This window comes from Quercus lobata, chromosome 2 (assembly GCF_001633185.2).
Source record: "Quercus lobata isolate SW786 chromosome 2, ValleyOak3.0 Primary Assembly, whole genome shotgun sequence".
NCBI classification, from domain to species: domain Eukaryota; kingdom Viridiplantae; phylum Streptophyta; class Magnoliopsida; order Fagales; family Fagaceae; genus Quercus; species Quercus lobata.
The window spans coordinates 9,344,805-9,365,523 of record NC_044905.1 but is presented as its reverse complement, the minus strand read 5'-3'; the positions used below and the strand labels follow the sequence as shown (position 1 = coordinate 9,365,523).

General features: G+C 33.2%; 2 protein-coding genes across 2 annotated transcripts; one reads left to right on the top strand and one right to left on the bottom strand.

Moving 5' to 3' along the window:
* Positions 1 to 672: 672 nt before the first annotated feature.
* LOC115958864 lies at positions 673 to 1,215 on the bottom strand. Its single transcript, XM_031077111.1, has one exon. It carries the CDS (start codon positions 1,213 to 1,215, stop codon positions 673 to 675), a length of 543 nt encoding a protein of 180 aa, XP_030932971.1.
* A 13,906-nt stretch (positions 1,216 to 15,121) lies between these two features.
* LOC115974375 (jasmonate O-methyltransferase-like) lies at positions 15,122 to 18,527 on the top strand. The gene is made up of 4 exons (XM_031094702.1): positions 15,122 to 15,321; positions 15,679 to 16,083; positions 17,501 to 17,773; positions 18,043 to 18,527. Exons 1-4 carry the CDS (start codon positions 15,247 to 15,249, stop codon positions 18,400 to 18,402), a joined length of 1,113 nt encoding a protein of 370 aa, XP_030950562.1. The 5' UTR covers positions 15,122 to 15,246; the 3' UTR covers positions 18,403 to 18,527.
* The last annotated feature ends 2,192 nt before the right edge of the window (positions 18,528 to 20,719 follow it).

Sequence of the window (20,719 nt, the reverse complement as noted above, 5' to 3'; positions counted from 1 at the left end):
ATGCATCACCTTATAGTAGTAGTTTCCGATGGGTGTCATGAACGTTGTTTTCTCCTGATCTTCTAGGGCCAGTGGTATTTGATGATAACCCTAGAAGGTATCCAAGAAGCTCATTCGGGGGTGGCCTACAGTTTCATCTACCAACCGGTCTATCTGAGGCAACGGGAACGGGTCTTTCAGGCATGCCTTGTTCAAGTCTATGAATTCTACGCAGACTCGCCACTTCCCTATCTTCTTTCTTACCACCACTGTATTTGCCAACCACTCGGGGTAAAAGACTTCTTTGATAGCCCCTGCCTTTTTCAGCTTTATCACTTCATCCCTAACAGCGTCGGCATGCTCTTTCGACGGGCGCCGGGGTGGCTGCTTCTTGGGAATAAAAGATGGGTTAACGTTTAGGTAGTGACAAATGAGATTTGGGTTAACCTCCGGGGAATCGTAGGCGTCCCATGCAAATATGTCAACATTTCTTCTCAGAAACCCAATCAATTCCCCTCTTTCTTGGAGAGGCAATTCCGAGCCGACTTGGAAGAATCTTTCTGGATCATTGTCAACAGTAATCCTTTCTAGACTTTCACATTTTATTTCCTCGGCTAGTTCACCGACGGGTATTGCCGAGGTGGCTGATTGCTATAAGTCCTCTTTGACAGATGCCGAGGGTTCTGTACTGGACTAGCGTGAGATGGCGACTACCACGCATTGCCTAGCCATGGCTTGATCTACCCCAATCTCCTCCACTTGGCCCCCTGACGGGTATTTTACCTTCTGGTGAAGTGTAAAAGAAACGGCTCCCACGGCGTGGAGCCAAGGTCTGGTTACTATGGTCATGTATGGTGAGTAGGCGTCGATCACAATAAAATCCACCTCTACCACTTCTGATCCGGTCTGTATGGGCAGTCTGATCTGCCCTTTTGGTATGACAGTCTTCCCTTTGAAACTTACAAGAGGGGAGTCATAAGCCATTAGGTCCTCGGGCTTTAGGTTCAGCCCCTTGTACAGATCAGGGTACATCACCTCCATAGCACTGCCTGGGTCTACCAGTACTCTCTTCACGTCGAACCATCTAATCCTTAGTGTAACTACCAAAGCATCGTCATAAGGTTGGATGGTTCCAATCTTATCCTCGTCCGAGAATCCCAGCACAGGTGAGTTCCCCTTTTTAGATCTTTTGGACTCCCTTTCACCATCCTCAGTGGAAAGCCGAGCCATAGACATTACCCTAGAGGGAAAAGAGCCGGTCCTCCTCAGAGCGGTGAGGATAACGTGTATCGTACCTATGGGAGGTCTCAAAGATATGTCTTTTCGGGGTTCTTGGACTGCCTGGCCCAGATGACCGCTAGAGGGGTGTAAGAGGTGGCGCAATTTTCCTTCTCAGACTAACTAATCCAGGTGGTTCCATAGATTCCTGTAATCCTTGGTGGTATGTCCGTGGTCTTGGTGGTATTGACAATACAGATTCTGGTTGTGCTTTGAGGAGTCTCTGGCCATTTTACTCGGCCATTTGAAGAAAAGCTCGTTTTTGACTTTCTCCAAAACTTGTTGCATCGGCTCTCTAAATACGGCATTAATCGCTTGCATGTTGGTTTGTCAAGCTTGTCTCGCAAAATCTCTTCTCGGCTGGTTACTGTTGTATCATTTCGACCTATAATCATTCCCCTTGTAAGGGATGATCTTCTCCTTTCCTTTCCCTTGTAGCTAGTCCTCTTCCACCCTTTTGTATTTGTCAATCCTGTCCATCAGTTGGCGAATGATGGTAACGGGTTTACCAGTTAGAGACTTCCTTAAACCATGCTCAGTGGGGAGACCACTTTTGAACGTGCTGATGGCGACGTCGTCGTGGTTTTCATCCATCTCGTTGTACATCTCCCAATACCTATTCGAATACGCCTTTAAGGTTTCCCCTTCGTGTATAGATAATGATAATAACGAACTCAGGGGCTAAGGAACCCTGCTGTTCATAATAAAACGAGAGCAAAAAACTTGAGTGAGCTGCTTATAGGAATCTATGGAGTTCATCTTCAAGTTATTGAACCATCTCATCGCTACGGGTCCTAGGCTGGACAGAAAAACTTTGCACATCAGAGCCTCATTTCGAGAATGGATAGCCATTCTTTGGTTAAACTGGCTCACATGCTCCACAGGGTCTGTTCGGCCGTTGTAAATGGTAAACGTAGGTTGATGGAAACACCATGGTAGTTTAGCCCCCTCTATCCTGTGCGCGAAGGGTGACCTAGAGATCTGATCCAGGGCTTTGTTCATGGCATCATTACCCAGACCCTTACTAGATGCGCTCTTATGTCTCCGTTCATGGCGCTGCTCCTTTTTATAGGAAAAGGTTTCACTTAGGGGAGTTCTTGATCTTCGCCTATAACTGACATTTTCTTCCTCATTAGAAGATATGTCTGAGCTGGAAGGGGACCGCCTTTGCTGTGCACGGCGCAACCTCTTTTTCAGGTCGTCTATCTTTCACTGCATGGCCTGAAAGTTGTTTTGCCTTTGGGATATGCGATTGCCTACTTGGGAGTGGCTTTGGCTCGACTGAGTAGTTTGTACGCTTCCCTCTCGGTTCCTTCCATTGCCCAGATTTGGCTCAGGGTCAGGAGGATTATTTTTCCGCTGAGGCCCAATAGGTTCTGTCTGCTGAGGATCAGCTTGGCGTGGATTTTCTTGGTGTGGACCTAATCCTGCCATGCTTAACCGTCGTACTCACTAACACTTAAGTTCTTCCCATAGACAGCGCCAATTGTAGAGACAAAATTTGGAGCCCAAGCCCACACTGTATGGAATCCTGGTCCAAAAAGTCCAATACAATGAATTTTGTAAAGTATGGGTCAAAGAACTAGGTTTAGATGAGTTAAGCAATGACTTGCATGAGATTAAGGAACACACAGACAAGAACAAAAGCTATTATGATGAAATGACCTCCGGTCTGAGGAGACTTAGAATTTTATTTATAAATACAGATCACTACATTAGGGTTCTTTGCATGCTACAGTATTCTCCCCTCTGTTTCTCGTGTCTTCCTTATGGGGGTCTCTATACATTATATAGGCTCTTCTTGATCATCAGGACTTTACACTTGTTGATCATCTAAGCCCCCACTTGAGCACCTATCCCATCAGACACCCCTTTTAGTCCTTTGTGAGTTGCGGTAGCCAAGGTAACACTGTCCAGGGGTCTTCTCCACATTAATGCGGTCAGGAAAATAGCTGCAGTGCATTTAATGTGGTGGTGGCAGTTTTTGCTTAGATATTTTGGGTTTTCTTCCTTTTCATGTGTTTAAGGGGTGCGCTTTAGCGGTTTGAACATACCTCTGCTTCGGATTTTTAATGTCCAAGGAGGAGTTCCTCCTCGGACCTTTTTTCTTTGTCTCCCGTGATAAGGCTTATAATGTAAATCATCTAAGTCACGTTGTCTCCTCGGACGGGCCCAAGGCCCAACTCGTTACTTTGGGCCATAGCCCCCACAGATAACATTTTGGAAAATTCTTAATGTGTAATATATTAAATTCTTCAACTAGATTAAAAAGTATTAACACAATGAATTTAATTATTTTTGGAAAAAAAAAAATAGTATGTGCTTAACTAGTCAAGATAACAATCTGTTTAAATTAATTTGGAGAACTCATGTACAACATCTTAGAAAACGTACCTAAGTTTCACCCTCTTTTTAATTTTGTACTAAAGAGAGAGAGAATTAAAGTGTGTTCAAAACTTGAAAGCAATGAAATCTAGATAACTCAACTTAATGGGACCATACTCCATAGGCAAATGGCCTAGGCCTAAAGTCAATCTAGTTACTAATTGTCAAATTTCATATTAATGACAAACAACTACTCCCTCCGTCCCACTTTGTTTGTCCTTTATTCTATTTTGGGATGTCCCAAAATATTGTCCTGTTTCTAAAAATAAAAGTCATTAATTTACTAATGTTCCTATTATACCCCTATTAATTTACTAATTCAATTTTTTGATAAATTTATTTAAGGGTAGTTTTTGAAACTTATACATTTTTAAAAGGTAGACAAGACAATAAATGATGTTCCCTTAAAAAATTTGACTTTTCAAACAGGACAAACAAAGTGGGACGGAGGGAGTAATAAGTAACAACCACTCATTTTAATTTCAGCCAAAAAAAAAACACTCATTTTAATTGGGCGGCTTTGAAAAGTTATGTAACTTTGGATCACCTATTCACGCGCAAATGTTAAACGTGGAAAAATTAATCAAGAAATATGCATTACTTGAGACAAACACTTACAATTTCCACGAAAGAGATAATTGTTGTTTTGTAGTTAGGTGATATCACCGGCCTAGCTCTACTGGACCACTTTGATAAAAAAAAAAAATAATATCATTATTATATATAAAATTTAAAAATTTTATGATTTTTTTACATCTAAAAAAATGTCTGACCATCCTAAATTTTTTAAGCTGAATATAATTAAATTTTGGATAAAGTTTAGTAACAAATTAACTTGGTTGTAGACTAAGGCTATAACTCCACTCGATATTTTTTTTAATGGATATGAATTTTGACAAATTCACAATTAGATTACATTTTTTTTCTTATATCCTCTATGCTTGTAAAAATTCAAGAAAATAAAAAATCAACATCTTATGTCATCAATTAAATGTTTAAATTTCGAGTTTTTGTAGTCTAAAATTATACGCAAAATATAAGTTTATGGATCAAATAGTAAATAACATCCGATTGACATGAAATTTGACATGCATTTTAAGAATCTAAAGAACATACAATTCAATGGTTAGATTTTCAAAATGTGTAGTCATGTTAATATGTTTAGTAAAAGTTGTAGTCTTAAGTTACAACTAAGTTTGTAGTCAAATTTTGACCTCAAACTTTGTTCCTCTTAACAATATATTGAGCCCTTACAAACAAAAAGAAAAATCCAAGAAAAATTTTATTTAACTAAAATTTTGAAAAAGATGTAGCTTGCAACATTGATAATGAGATTATCATGTAACGATTTCAAAATTAAAAAAAAAAATAAATCGTAGAAGAAAATTGTAAGACTTCATGTATTTGGTGTTTTTTTTTTTGGGTTGTTGTCAATATATGAATTTATCTTTATATTAGATTTTGTTTAATTTAAGTTTCTTAATGACCACCCTGAAAAAAATTCCTAGAGTCGCCACTAGGTGATATTGACGTACTTTTCCATATTAGAGAATTTGTGTTCAAATTACCTCCCCGTTTTATTGTTGTAAAAAAGAAAAGAAAAGAAAAGGTATAAATGTTTTATTATACTCATCCCATAATATTGCATCTCTTTTTTTTTGGAAAATTATAATTTATTTATTTGTGGTTTGTCTAAAATTTAAGTTGCATATCTGTAGTTTGAAAGTTGACACTTTACCCATCTGAAATTTGATTAAAAATTTAAGTTGCGTACCTGTAATTTGAAATCCTATGATGCAAGTGTTCTGCTGGATTTTTTTGCTCTTGCATGTTTGTTTGTTTTTTTATGTTTTTGGAGGAGAGAGACATAAAAGTTGAGCAAAATTATATATTTAGCCATTTTTTTAACATAGGTGTGTTACGGAACTCTAACTGAGTTAACCTCAGATGGGTAAAGTGTTAAATTTTAAATCACAAGTAGGTAACTTAAATTTCGGTAAAATCATAGGTGGTTTGGAATCCTATGATGTAAGTGTTCCACTGGATTCTTTTTGATCTTATATTTTTAGGTTTTTTGTATTTTTAGAGGAGAGAGACATAAAAGTGGAGCTAACTGGGGTGTGTTAGGAACTATACCTGAGTAAACCTCGGGTGGGTAAAATGTCAAATTTTACTTTACAAGTAAGCAACTTAAATTTCGACCAAATCACAGATGGGTAAGTTTTAATTTACCTTTTTTTTTTTTCTTTTTTGATTTTATAATTTTTTTTTAATTTTAATTTTAAAAGGTTATATAAAAAGTTGATCGGTGCATTAAATGCCTAGAAAAAGTATTTAATGTTCCTTAAAGTATTGTTAACAAAAATATTATAATAATTTTTTAGATAGTTACAATATGCTTTTAATTTTGCAATTTGAACATTTTCCTCCCAAGATTCCCTAATTATTTTGTGAATGAGGAGATGCCAATTTAGATACAAGGCCCTTGACAAGAAAAAAAAAAATCTTATAATTTGAAACACTACAATCAGACAATTAAAATCAAATTATATCCTATCATTGAAAGCGATATTGTGACTTTGGTTCCTCTTAAGGGTTATTGCTCCTTACAGAACCTCATTTGAATTTCACACATTATAGGTTTGGATTTCACAAGCATTGGTCATTCAACAGGAGACAGTGACTACAATCAAAACCAAGTATAACGTTGACACAATTTTTAGATATTGTGAAACGTTTTAAATTAGGGGAATGATGCTACACCATATTTTTCACGTGCATGGTTCGATTCCCATTCAAAAGCTTGACATTCTCTTATTGGTAACACAACTTTCGGTGATAAGTATATTTGTCACACAATTCAGTATATGGTACCATATTGTTTTTTTTTTTTTTTTTTTTTTTTTTTTTTTTTTTTTTTTTTTTTTTTTCAGGTGAAAAGGAAAGCATTGAAAAAGAAAACACAATCTAAGTCTATTTTCAGTTGACTCTCTTGCATCTACTAACGGAAAGAGTGCCAAAAAGCACTTGGTTTTGATCACATTTTCCATCTACGATGGTAAGTTGTTCATCCAACTTGCCTAACTTGCCCCACTCCCCAAAAAAAAAAAAAAAAAAAAAAAAAAAAAAAAAAAAGCAAAAGAGCATGAACCACACGTTTTCTATTCTTTTTGTTAGGACTTTAGTACAAGACATCACAGCTGTGACAATTGTGTGCAGTAGGTACTTGTACAGAGTTAGTTAGAACAAGCATCAAAGTATTGTATATTGTTAGTTGGAGTGTTGAGCTGTAATATGTGTACCTTGTAGTCAGTTAGTTTAGTTACTATTAACAATACCACAGTAACTAGTATAAAACTGAGATGATTGTAACAAGAAGAATGGAATAAGAATGCATTTGCTTAGTTCTCATTAAAACTAGCTTGGAGGTTGATTCTCCCGAAAAATCATTGAAGGACTAGTTCCCTTGAAGAACTACCATATTGAATTATTGAGTAAGAGAATTAGAGAGTTAGAATCATTGAGGATTCTATTGAACTGTCCGGTTTGACAAGCATGAGTTTTACCAAAGAATTTGGAGTGATGCTACCTCTGCAATAATTTTACAATAATTTCCCAACAAATTTTTTGTGACAAGTTGTTATCGATAAATAAAAAATAATAATTTCAGTGGTGAAACCAAATTAGAATTAACAACAATTTATACTTTACATCATAAATTATTTAGTATTTATTATCCTAATTGTAATAAATCTTATAGATAACACCTTGCCATCTAATTGATGGTGAGATTTAACGTGCAGTGTGTGTACAAATTACCCAATCCCTATAAATATAGATATCTACACATACATTTGTATATATTGACTAAATTATCCTAATATATATCTTATCAAAAAAAATTATCCTAAATTATTATTGTGCGCGCTAGAAATGAGACAGTTGGGCTTAACCTCACTTGGGCTCACAAATTATTTATAAAATGGGCTTTAGGATTTCCTACTTTGGGTCGTTCTCGGCACAGAAACTCAAAGTAATATCCCTCCTCCCTTCCTAAATGACTGTTTTTTCTCCCTTTTTTCTGAACCCCTTCTTCTTCCCCAACTTCTCCTATTTATAGTTTTAAGTTAGTGGGGAGATCATAATTACTGCCATTGTTAGTGCAATTGAAGGTCCAATATTATCTGTTATAAGTGGATGTTTAGGTGAGAGTGGAATGCAGCGATTATGGCTTTGAAACTTGGTTCCAACTCAGGTGAATATGCTCGGTAGGGATGTTCCCTGAACTGCCGAGCATTCTATGGTACGTCCTGATAAGGTTTCATTGATTGTTCGGGAAATTTATGCCGAGCATAGTTTAGGGGCTCAGGCTCAAAACTCGTATTTCTTGAAGGTAGTTTCAAGCAGAGCTTAGAGTGATGGGGCCGTGCCATTGGGCCTGAGCCCAGGGCCCATCTGGGTCTTGGGACCTCGGTGCCATACAATTATATATATATATATATATATATAGAGAGAGAGAGAGAGAGAGAGAGAGAGAGAGAGAGATAGAGAGAAATTTTCACTGTCATAAATTATGGGTGTTTCCTGATTCATGACCGTAGTGGTGGCGGCACGTTTAGTCCAAGACACCTTGACTTGAAAAAAAAAAAAATTATATATAATAATTTAAAATTTTTTATTTGTTTACCTTTAAAAAAAATTAGGAACACCCTCAAATAAATTTTTTTTTTTATTTGTTCTACTTTCAAGCCAAAAAAAAGCCCCAAAAAAAAAAATTTGAACTAAAATCTAAAAAAAAAAAAATTTATAATAGAGCAAGCAGGAAAAAAAGCCCAACATCAAAATGAACAGATTAAATATGGTAGCAAACCCACATATTACATATACAAGGCAAATGAGTTGTCTTTTTATTTGTTTTAATTATTTTTAAATTTAAAAGGCAAGTCTTTTCTCATCGTTTGTTTAAATTATTTTTAAACCTAAGAAGCCAGGTCTAAGACTTGACCTGAAGGGCTAGTGAATAGTGACGTGCTCACTGCTCACTAAGATCTTATATTCATGTTGACGGAGGTGTAGGAGACTATGTCTCAAGTCTCGGTCAAGAAGATATATTTGTAATTGTGTTCCATATGGTCCAACAGGAAACTTCTTCGAAAGATCTTCGATGGTCATTGGCTCAAGTATTAGTGGTGCTAATGACTCAAGCATGAGACACGCAAAAAACATGCCATGCACCAATCACCACGGTACGTACGATCGATGACGGTTGATATGTATGAAAAACTATTAAGCGGTAGGGAAACAATCCAAACAGATGTGTAAAACATGGTGGATGTAATATACATGGGGCAGTGTTTGTTGCACTCTCCAGTGCCCCTCACACATAAGTCCAGAAATAGTGGCGGTTTCAGAAATTTTGTTCAGATGGTTATTAAGAAATTTAAATTAAACAAAATTTTATAAAAATAAAATTTGAATATATTGACAAAAAAATAATAATCGTAAATACATAAAGTTTTAAAATTTCATTTTACAAGTTTTTTCATATTTTGAAATTGTTGTATGATACTTTCATTATTAATGTTATCAATTACATTATTTTTTCAATATACACAATCAAGTAATCATTAAACTATTGATTTCCCTTTTAATTGCTAACATCTTACCTAAATAAGTAACAATATAAACAAAATGCATTATCCTTTTTTATGATATGTTCCAACCTCTATTTCGTATTCTTTAAACTAATTAGGATTAAATTAATGCAGTACTCCACTAATTTCTTTTTTAGAGAAATCATGGCATAGAGGTTGACAAGAACATCTTTGTAAATATTCGCTTTTTATTTTCTCTTGATTATTAGGATGAAAAGATGAGAACTGATAGGCCAAAAATGTATTGACCCCTTGTGATGAATTAATTGATTAATTAGCCAAGTTTAATAATTAATCAAATTAACATGCAAACGCGTGGTAGCACAAACAAATCACCAATTAAACTAAGTATGTAGTGGAAAATAAATTGACATGGTGATTTGTTTACGAATGGGGAAAACCAACACTGCAAAAACCCCACTGGATGATTTTAAAGTCACCACTCCTGAGAATTCACTATTATTATAACAAACAGTTACAAGTAAAAGAATTCCAGTATCTTATACCAACCTATAGTTGAACCCTTACCCCAATACCTAATTGGACTTGTTATGTAGTGACAATCTCTCTTTGTAATGCACGACTCTTAGTACGTGACTAACTAATTGCGCAGATCCCAGTACGCAACTTCAATCACCAACTAGAGAAAGTTGTTGGTTGCAAAGTTCTTCAGTTCATCCAAACGATGAAGATCAAGAAGATGCTTAGTCACAAAACCCAACGATGCACAAACACGCAACTTCTTCACAAGAATGATGAATTAGGGCAAATTCTGTCTCCGGTCACAATTTGTTTGAACAAACTTTGCTCAACACTTGTGCAATTTGTGTCACCTTTGACCGGCCTTAAAATAATCATTTTATATGTCTAGGGTTGTGAGAAAAGAAAGCTCAAACATACAATCACGAATTTGAGTCAAAACAGTCCTGAAAAACTGCACTTCATAAACCTCGACAGATGCCCTATCTGTCGCGCTGCTGTCGAGCCACAGGCTTTAACAACTCTATAGGTCTTGATAGATAGCTAGATGTCGAGCTTTAATGAACAGTATTTTTCACACTTGAATCTTGAACAGACTTGCATGACTTTAACACTTGATCTTGAAACAAGGTTTCTTGAAGTATTAAACACACTCTAGATCTACCCAAACATAGGTAAAGTGCGTTTTGTCAAAAGATTAACTAATTATATAAAATAATGACATATGTTCCTAACAAGTGAATCACATGTGTCCTAACAAGAACTTTTCTCATAGCCTAGGATCTAAAAGAAGATTATTCAAGTGAATAGAAATTTGCTTAGAAGATAAATTTTGTAATAAAAGTGATTTCCTTATAAGAATTTCGTCCATAGTGATAACAAAAAAAATAAAGGGTAAGTTACAAGTTCATTCAACGTATTCAACTTAGGCATTAAACCATTACATTAATCATGTTCAATAAAATATTGAGATATTATTTTAGTGCATACGTGCATGTACAAGATGTATCACATAAATCCAATAAATTCATCTAAAGACTAAAGCAAGTACTAACTAACTAACTAACTATTGGAAAATATGTCTTTTGTAAACATAACTTAAAATATCACAATTAAACATTTGATTTGGGCTTTTAGGCTAATTTGTTTGTTTGGAAATTTTTTGAAAAATGCTAAGTTCACAATATTTTCACAACAAATTCTAGTTGGCAATTGTTACTAGTTTTAATTTACATATCATTATATTATTTATTTTATTTTATTTTCTACCGAAAACAATCTGGCACTTAAGATTTGTTATAAAAGTGTTGAGGACATGTTGTGAACATAGCACTTCTCGCAATTTTTTGGTTCAATCTTCAATGGACCAAAATTTTGGAGAAGTCAAATTTTATTTTTAATGGACAAATTTTTATTTAGTATGTTCAAGTTTTTTTTAGGGTGGTTAAGTTCTTTTTTTTTTTTTTTTTTTAAGGGTGGTCAACAATCCATATTAATTTAGAATTTCTTTTATTTTTTAGGTATAAAATTTATTTATTTTTCAAGTTTGAGGGTGGTCCTGTGACCACCCTCAATTATATATAGCGCAGCCCCTGTCTACAAACAACTAAAAATGTGCACTGAAGACACGATTTTAAGTTAGAAACTATGCCTTCAACTCCCATCTTTTTCAGTTGTTGCGTACTTGTGTGTTTGTGTCACATTGACATGCAATAAAATTTTCCCATATAAATATAGACAAATATTAACAAGCATCGTGCAGTGCTTGTTAAGGTTAAAATAATGTGGGTCTCACTTAATAAAAAAATTGAATAGTTGGGAGAAATTGTATAAAATTGATCCTAAAGCCTATAAAATTGACAAAATACTAACATAAAGACAAAAATTCTGACACAAAGTTTGGTGTTAACAAGCACCTATATATCCTTCCTTACACAAAAAATTATTTACATGTATGACTTTTCTAGGATTTATACCCTAAAATCTAATTTGTATGACATTTTTCTTTTTAAATAAATAATAGTGTATTGTTATCTAATAATTATATGAACATCAGAAATTATGTATAGGCCATGAGATGTATTGTATGTGATTTAATATGAGAATGAAATTTGCATACAGAAAATCTAAATCACAGTTCCATGTAAACTCATAAATCTTAGTTTGTAGTTGGTGATAAAATTAAGCATTTCATATTATAAGAGCATAACATGTCAGTGATAATGATCTATCTTGAGACTTTTGATTAATATGTTGGTGTATTTGGAATACTTTGAACTAGATTGTTGCGAATTGTTATTCTATAAACTACTATCACTTACAAAAAGATCTCCTAACTGCTAAACACATTAACTCTCAATCCTATTGTGGACACAAATGTGAAATGGATGTTACTTTGATGTATGTAGAAGTGAGATCTTGTATAGTTAATATTTCAGTATGTTGGGCAATCACATGTAGCGCTAGCATTGTGAGAACATTATTCCTCAAGATGAAACCCATAATTTTAATAAGAGATAAGAAACATCCTCTTGAGACAAATTAATGATAATTAATTATTCAAAATATCATACTTGATTATTTTAGTAAGGAGTTACTTAAATTTATATTCCTTGGAATTAGATTCCAAGAAAATAAGAATAATCTAGAGATTAAATTGGGGACTCAAGGACTTAAGATCTATTAATAAAGTGACAATAATCCATTTACACCATCAAGGTTAGGTGTTCAATGTAACACCAACCTATCTCTATGAGTAAAGTTCATGTTGTGGAGAAATGGCAGGAAAGGAAGAGAAAGTGACACGGTTTAAAGGGCAAAATAGTAATTGCATTTTTTTTTTTTCACATTTTTCATCCTCTTTTCTCTCTCCGATTTGGGGGATTGAAATTTGTATTATCTCATGTGGAAAATCACCCACTCCTTATTCCTTCCCCTTCATTTTCTTTCATCAACCAAATAGTGAAAAACTTGTATTTTTCCCCAACTTCCCTTCCCCTCTTTTTCATCCTCTCCCTTTTCAACTTAACCAAATTAACAAAGTGACAATATACATATGTGGTATATTGCCATGTGATAGTTACACTCCATTTTTTTTTATGAAGAAATTTATGTGAAGACAATTTTTTACTTTTTCTTGTGTAGTAAGTGAAAAAAAAAAAAAAAAAAAACTATTTCTTGACTTCCCTTATTTAGCTTAGCATGAGATTGAGTTGTTTTCAACTATTTCATTTAGCTTCCCATGGATTTTTCTCTAAACAGCAAGCTAAACAAAATAACTTAAAAGATAACTTTTCAACTCATTGTAAAGTTGTTACCGAACATTAAAAAATAAATGAGATAACTTTTTAGAGAATAAAAAGCCATTCTAATAGAGAAGTATTTCTAATTGATTTTCTATTATTTATTTATAGAGAAGTGTTTCTAACTAATATTAAAGCAAATATAGAGGATTTTTTTTTTTCCTGTTTAAAGTATTGTTATGAATACTGTTCCGTCCGGAATATCTTGTATTGGTATGCAAACTCGAATGGTAACCCCCCCTGTTCCACCTTGGGTAGAATTTCAGCCCATTCCAGTTGTTTCTGTATGTTTCGGTCAATACCGGCCGAAATTGAAGATTCGGCCGGTATGAGTTTTGAACTTTTTTTTTTTGAGTCTGATGTCTGAACTAAATCACACATTTTCTAGAAAATTTTTTTTTTGATCTACTATGACTGTCTTCGTCTTAGTTTAAAACATTGAAGAAGAAAAAATACAAAACGATATAGTAGCAACAAGAAAAACTAATAAAAGAAAAATAAGAAGAATAAGATGAGAGACTGAGAAAGAGAGAATGCACCGGTGTGATGGTGTCCAGTCGTTTGAAACTTTGAAAAGAATATTGAAAAGTGTGAGAGACCATTGAAATAAATTGGGTAGGTGAGAAAGATTGGTTCACGTGGGTGGGTTTGGGAAATGAGAAAGTGAATTTGAAGAAGGTTCTTTATCTTTAATTACTCAAAATGTTGGCTTTATTTACAAAAATGCCATAAATAATTATTTATTTATTTATAAAAATAACCATATACAAATATGTTTAAATCATCTCCAATAGCCTCTCTAAAGCCAATTTTGAAGAGCAAACATACCAAAAATTCATTCCAACAATTTCTCTATCTCTATATGAAATGGAGTTGCTACAGCACCTCTCTTGAAATAGAAAATACTGTAGCGTTTACTGTAGTACCTCCAACAAATTTTATCTATTAAAATAATCACATGGTTGAATAAAAAATAATTTTTTTTCTCTTTCCTCCGTTTCTCGTTCTTCCTTACTCTCTTTCACTTCTCATCAGAAAAAACTCTCTCTTCTCATTAGAAAACAAAGATAGACAAAGGCCGACTCTCTTTGCCGGCTGTGTGTGTGAGTGAAGTGAGATGAAGAAGAAAGAAAATAAAAAACAAAAATGAAAACACAGAGGAGAAGTCAAAAGATCATGGTTGGTTGTGTGTGTGTGAAGTGAGCCGAAGAGGAAAGAAAATAAAAACAAAAAGGTAAGCACAGAAGAGGAGGAGGAGAAGTCAGAAGAATGTGGTAGTGTGGAGAAGAAACAAAAAAGTAGGTACATAGGAGAAGAGTGGGTATGTGTGTGGAGGAGAAAAAACAAGAAAGAAAAAAGAAAAAGAAAAAAAGAAGATAGAGATAATTCTGGAAAGTGAAATGTATGGATGAAAAAAAAAGGAAAAAAATTATTAAAAAAAAGAGAAATATTATGTCACAATATTTTTATAATATTTCACAACAAATTTTAAATGATAAGTTATTATTGGTAATTACTAATAAAAAAATAATTTAAGTAGTGAGTTCAAATTAAAACCAGTAACAACTTATAATCTAAAATTTGTTGTGAAAATATTATGAACATAACACTTCTCAAAAAAAAAAAAGAGGAAAAAAATAAAAAAAGAAGAAAAAACTAAAAAAAGATTAAAGAAATAGTAAAGAAATAATGAAGGAATAATATTTAAATGAGATAAAAAAAAGATAGAGAGTCTGTTAGAAAGTATATTTGAAAAAATAGGTAGACAAAAGGTAAATATAATTGTTCACTCTCCAAATAGTACAAAAAACTAATATATTGAATTTTTTACTTTTTACATATATGAATAATATATATGTATATATATTTATTTATTTGTAGTAACTCCGAAATAGTACACCGAAATAATCCGGTACCAATTTGGTACCGAAATATTTCATTCCAATTAACAAACCGAAACGTGTCTAGATCTCCACGTAGTTATACTGTACCTACCACTGACAAGAAAATTTTGTCTATATATAGAGTGCTCCAATAATCTTGGATTCCTCACTAGGAAGTTTTGTGTAGCTCTTCTACGACTAGATATAAAAAAAATTGGCAAGTAACCTGTCTTAGGTTTCAGGGATTATTGTCTGAGATTCACTTGGTTTTGAATTGAAAGAGAGATGGAAGTCGTGGAAGTACTTCACATGAACAAGGGGGCAGGCGAAACTAGCTATGCTAAGAACTCAAAAGTTCAGGTTCGGCTAATCCGCTTCCTATATCTGAATCATTACATATTCAATATGAATTTGATCTTCAAGTAAATTTTATCTTCGAAAACATGAAAAACAAATAGCAAAACATTTATCATTCAATTAAAATGTTGGAAATATCATGCCTATGTTTTTCACTTCACAATTCACATATTTTAGCTATTTATTGTTTGTTTAGATGCAGTTTTTTGCTTAAAACTTATTACTATTAGAATGCAATTAGAAAATAAAAAGCTTTACATAAGCAAATAAAACTATAAAATTGAAAATCAATAAGTTTTGTGTACTAACTATAATGGGGGAGACTAATTCATATTCATTTTTTTTTTTTTTTTTGGGTAGAGCAAGATAATATCTATCACAAAGACTGTAACCGAGGAAGCCATAATTGAACTATTGTGCAAAAATTTTCCGGAGAGCATGGGCATTGCTGACTTGGGTTGCTCATCGGGACCCAACACCTTAACTGTGATCTCAGAGATAATAGATATCATATATTCCAAATGCAGCAACCTAGGCTGCCCAACTCCAGAATTTAGAATCTGCTTGAATGATCTTTATAGCAACGATTTCAATGATGTATTTGGGTCATTACCAGCTTTCTACAACAAACTGAAGGAAGAGAAGGGTACGGATTTTGGGCAGTGTTTCATTACAGGTGTGCCTGGTTCTTTCTATGGTAGATTGTTTCCGAGAAAAAGCATGCACTTTGTGCACTCTTCTTCCAGCCTCCACTGGCTCTCTCAGGTTTGTATATGTGTTTCCATTATTCTTGTCATCATGTTCATATGTAAGGATACGAAGCAAAAGAATGGACAACGTTAGCGGTCAATTAACAGGGTTGACATGAAATATGACCGTGCGTGATTTGCAAGCTGGTTTGCAGTGTTTTACCAAAATAAAAAGAAAAAAATAAAATAAAATAACACAAATAGTCTTGAGCAATGCTTCAAGTTCTCACATAAGAAGTAAATCCCACGTACAAGACACTCTTATGTGAGAACCGAAACACTGCTTTAAGACTACTTAAAAATTGTGTATATTTTATATAATTAATTAAAAACGTGAGTCATTTTTTCAGTTTTAAAACATGGTGCATATGGTATGAAACAAACTTTGTCAAAACATTAATCCAACTTTATGACATAGGATAATAGGACCCGCATTAATCGTGAAAATGTTAACAACTCAAGGCTTGTCCTTTTGAGTTTAATGTAAATTAGCATCTATACTTTTTCTAACAATCCTTTTTTTAGTATATATTTGTTCTAACAACTTGTCTTTTGGAAGTATAATGTAAGAAAGCTATGTAATTAAATATTAATTGGAGTTAATTTTGTCTTTGATAATGTAGATAGAATAAGGCTAGGAATACATAATACAAATTTCACTATCTTATTTTGGGTAGAGAATGAATTTTTGCAACCAAAACTTTACAAATTGATGTGTAATATATTATATAAAAATCTTACAAATTGATGTGTCATAAATCATATAAAATTATTTAAGATATTTGTTTATTATCTTATTGGAGTACTGAAACTAATCACAGTACTTATTGTGGTTTGTATGCCCTCTTATAAAATTGGTGGTAACTTTATTATTTTTCATATAGTTATAGAATCATATTATAAATTTTATTACATAAATCTTATAACAAATGTATTAACTTTTAAAGATAGAATAAAAATGTAGTTAGTATTTTTTTAAAATTATATTGTCAATGTGGGACTAATCTAATTCATGATGTTGGAAGACTTTTACATTAAAATTGATACTAGTAATAAGTCTAAAATTTTCTTATATTATATTATTCCAGTAAATGTTTTGAGACTTGCCAATTATCTTCTTTTCTTTTTCCTTTTTTTACATGAACTGGCCAATTATCCAAAAAAACTATTTGTGGTATTAGACCACTCATACCCAATATTAGCTCAAAATGAATCTGGACAATTATTAAATTGGTGATGTTAATTAGTAGCCACAATCTCATTAGTGCATAACGACGAAATTGGACCACAATACCAGACTTCAGGAACGGTTTCACAAGCAATTGATTGTTTTACGTACAGGTTCATTGATAAGTTAAAGAGTTTTGTAGTACATTGATGTTGTCAAGTTCTTTTCAATATGACTCACAAGCAATTGATTGTTTTACGTACAGGTTCCTCCTGGGCTGGACCGCAAGGCTAGCACAGCCATAAACAAGGGGAGGATATACATATCCAAGACCAGCCCACAAAGCGTCTTAGATTCATACATGCTGCAATTCCAGAAGGATTTTTCACTATTCCTCAAATCACGTTCGCATGAAATAGTACCGGGAGGGTGCATGGTCTTGTCGTTCACGGGCAGGAAATCTATGGACCCTACTGCCATAGAAAGTTGCCATCAATGGGAACTCCTCGCCCAGGCATTGATGAACATGGTCCCAGAGGTACAAGTTGTGTTGATAATCCACAATAATTTCTTGTAAGCTAATAACATAGAAGCAACGGTCGGTCCAGTGTACAGGAGCAATAGACTAGTAATTAGGATGCAAACACGTGACAAGAAAATCAGATCTAACCGGTCCCATAATATAGAAGTAGTGAGTTTCACACACATATACACTTAAATTAAACTAGAGTAGAAATTCTATCTTGTAAAAAAAAAAAAAAAAAAAAACTTTTCTTGTTGACTAATTATTTCTTTGATTAATTGAAGGGTCTAATCCCAGAGGAAAAGGTAGACACATTCAATGCACCCTATTATGGTCCATGTGCCGAAGAGCTAGAATTAGAGGTACAAAAAGAAGGATCATTCATTATGGATCGGCTGGAAGCGTTTGAGATTGATTGGGATGGAGGTGTAGATATGCCAAACACAATTAATGGGACACTTTCAAGTGGGCAGCGAGTGGCCAAGACCATAAGGGCTGTGATTGAGTCAATGCTGGAATCTCATTTTGGAAGAGATATAATGGATGATTTATTTCAGAGGCATGCTGATTTAGTGGACAAGCACTTGGCAAAAACTAGAACCAAGTACACAAACTTGGTCATTCACCTTGTAAGAAAGGGTTGAAAAATGTAAAGGCCTATGGAATCACATTATATCTTATATGTGATTTGGACTTAATGTCCTAAATTAACTTAAGTTTTATTATGTCAACAGTCCGTAGAATAATGAAATTATCTCGTTTATCTCTATTTGAAATTGATTAATTTTATAGTTAAAATTAAATATAATAAATTTTAAAATGTTCAATATGCGACAATTTGTACACTATTAGCATATGTACTATTTGTTGTAAAATCAATTAGAAATTGAAGGTCAAAGAAAAGCTCAATCCTCTTTGCTATTTATTGAAAATCCTTACCAAAAAAACCCTTATTCTTCTAGGAATGGATTTTTTTTTTTTTTTTTTTAAAGTATAATATAATTTTGGGTTGAGTAGTGTGGAAAAGGTAAAAATCAATATCTTTTCTTAATTTGGATGTTCGATGCAGAGCTGTGAATGAGTTTGGTCAATTAAATTGATGCACCAGAAGTTTATGATTAGTCATTTACTTTTATTTTGAATACAAGTTGAGCTTTGAGCCCATCAATAAACAAAATTATATGTTTAAGTTAGGTTCATTTTCTTATCAAACAATCTAATATTGCAACTAGAAATTTTTATTTCTTTACAAATATATGGTATTAATTAGAGAAACTAAATTGTGATTGAAATTAATGATTTTTTAAATGTTAGAAATTAATGATTTGAGTTAATTAGAAAGATGATTTCCGTCTATTAACTTATAAAAATTAAATTCACCAATCTTGTATTGTTAAAAATTATAAATAATTTTTACTACAATAAATTATAAATAATAATTTGATATCTTATGAATTTATTTAAAAGTTAATATAATCCAATATCAAGTTTATATAAATATATCTTTATCCACACATATATAACATATAATATTATATATACTTAATTTGAAACTTATACTAACAACTTTATTTACAAGCACATTATTATCTTTGAGATTGACTCGTTTAATAATTGAGCCTATAAACTTGAGTGTAAGTTTAACTAATTTACTAATAAATAACTTTTTTTCCAAACTGAGTTCGAGATGTTTAAAAGCAACTCAGTTTATTTAATTATCGGGAATTGAAAAAGCTGTCATTACACTACAAGAAAAACGGGCTATTGCGGCGGGCCAAAACCGCCGCTAAAGCCCAAAAAAGCGCCGCTAAAGGTGCATGTGACCTATAGCGGCGGGTGCTATTGCGGCGGGCCGTCCCGTCAGTGTTGCAGTGCCACTATAGGTATATTGCGGCGGTCGCAAAAAGCGCCGCTATAGATGTACCTTTTAGCGACGGGTGAAGGTTTATTGCGGCGGGCATAAAACCGCCGCCATACATGTTCAGAATTCGTGGCATTGGCTTTTAGCGGCGGGCTATTGGTGTATGCCTTTAGCGGCGGGCATACGCCGCCGTAATAGGGAATCATTTAAAACATAAAATGTGCACCTTTAGCGACGGTTTTTGCCCGCCGCTATAGGTCTTTTTTTTTTTTTTTCTTTTCTCATGGGTTTTAAAACCACATTTCTATTACAAATAAATCCTGTAATAATTTTAGCTGCACTAAGAAAAACCACAAATTTAACCAGATAACACCACAATTGTCTCAAAACTAACATTATATTAACATAGAAATATATTATTAAATACATAACATTATCTATAACCATCATCATAAAACTAACAAAAGAAAAATATATATATAATAATAAAAAAATAAAATATAACTTCTTGTTCAGTCATTCAATTTACCTTGAAATTTCAAAGTGTTCTTTACTTCTAGAAAAATGGACAAGCAAAGAGACAACAATAAACCACAAAACCATTCCACCACCAATTATTACAAGAAAATAATCACCTTCTATTGTAACAATTGAATTAGCTTGCTAATAATAAAGAGATGGAGAAGGTTTTAAAAAGATTCAATATATTTTTTTCTTCAACAGATGCTGTCTCACAATTCCAGAATTTCAAGTCCATGTTATAATGTGAATGAGAATGATAAACTTCTTAATTTCAGCGTCAGTATCCATATCTAACTTCACTGCTAAAAAATGAATAGGAAACAAAAGTTTACTTTTCAATTTAAACCTGAATCCCAAATTTAAAAATTCAAACTTCCATATCAATGCCATAGATATGCATGGGACGCATCAAGTTCAAAAATTCAAAATTTTCAAGAACCAAAACAAACAACTGCAATTTTTTGTTTTCAATGCTACCCAACATTAGAAATGAAACAAGAATGGTACTGGCAGTGCATAATATTTTGTCTTCTTTTGTTAAATTGCAAGTGCATCTTTTATCTGTCAACACCTATCTC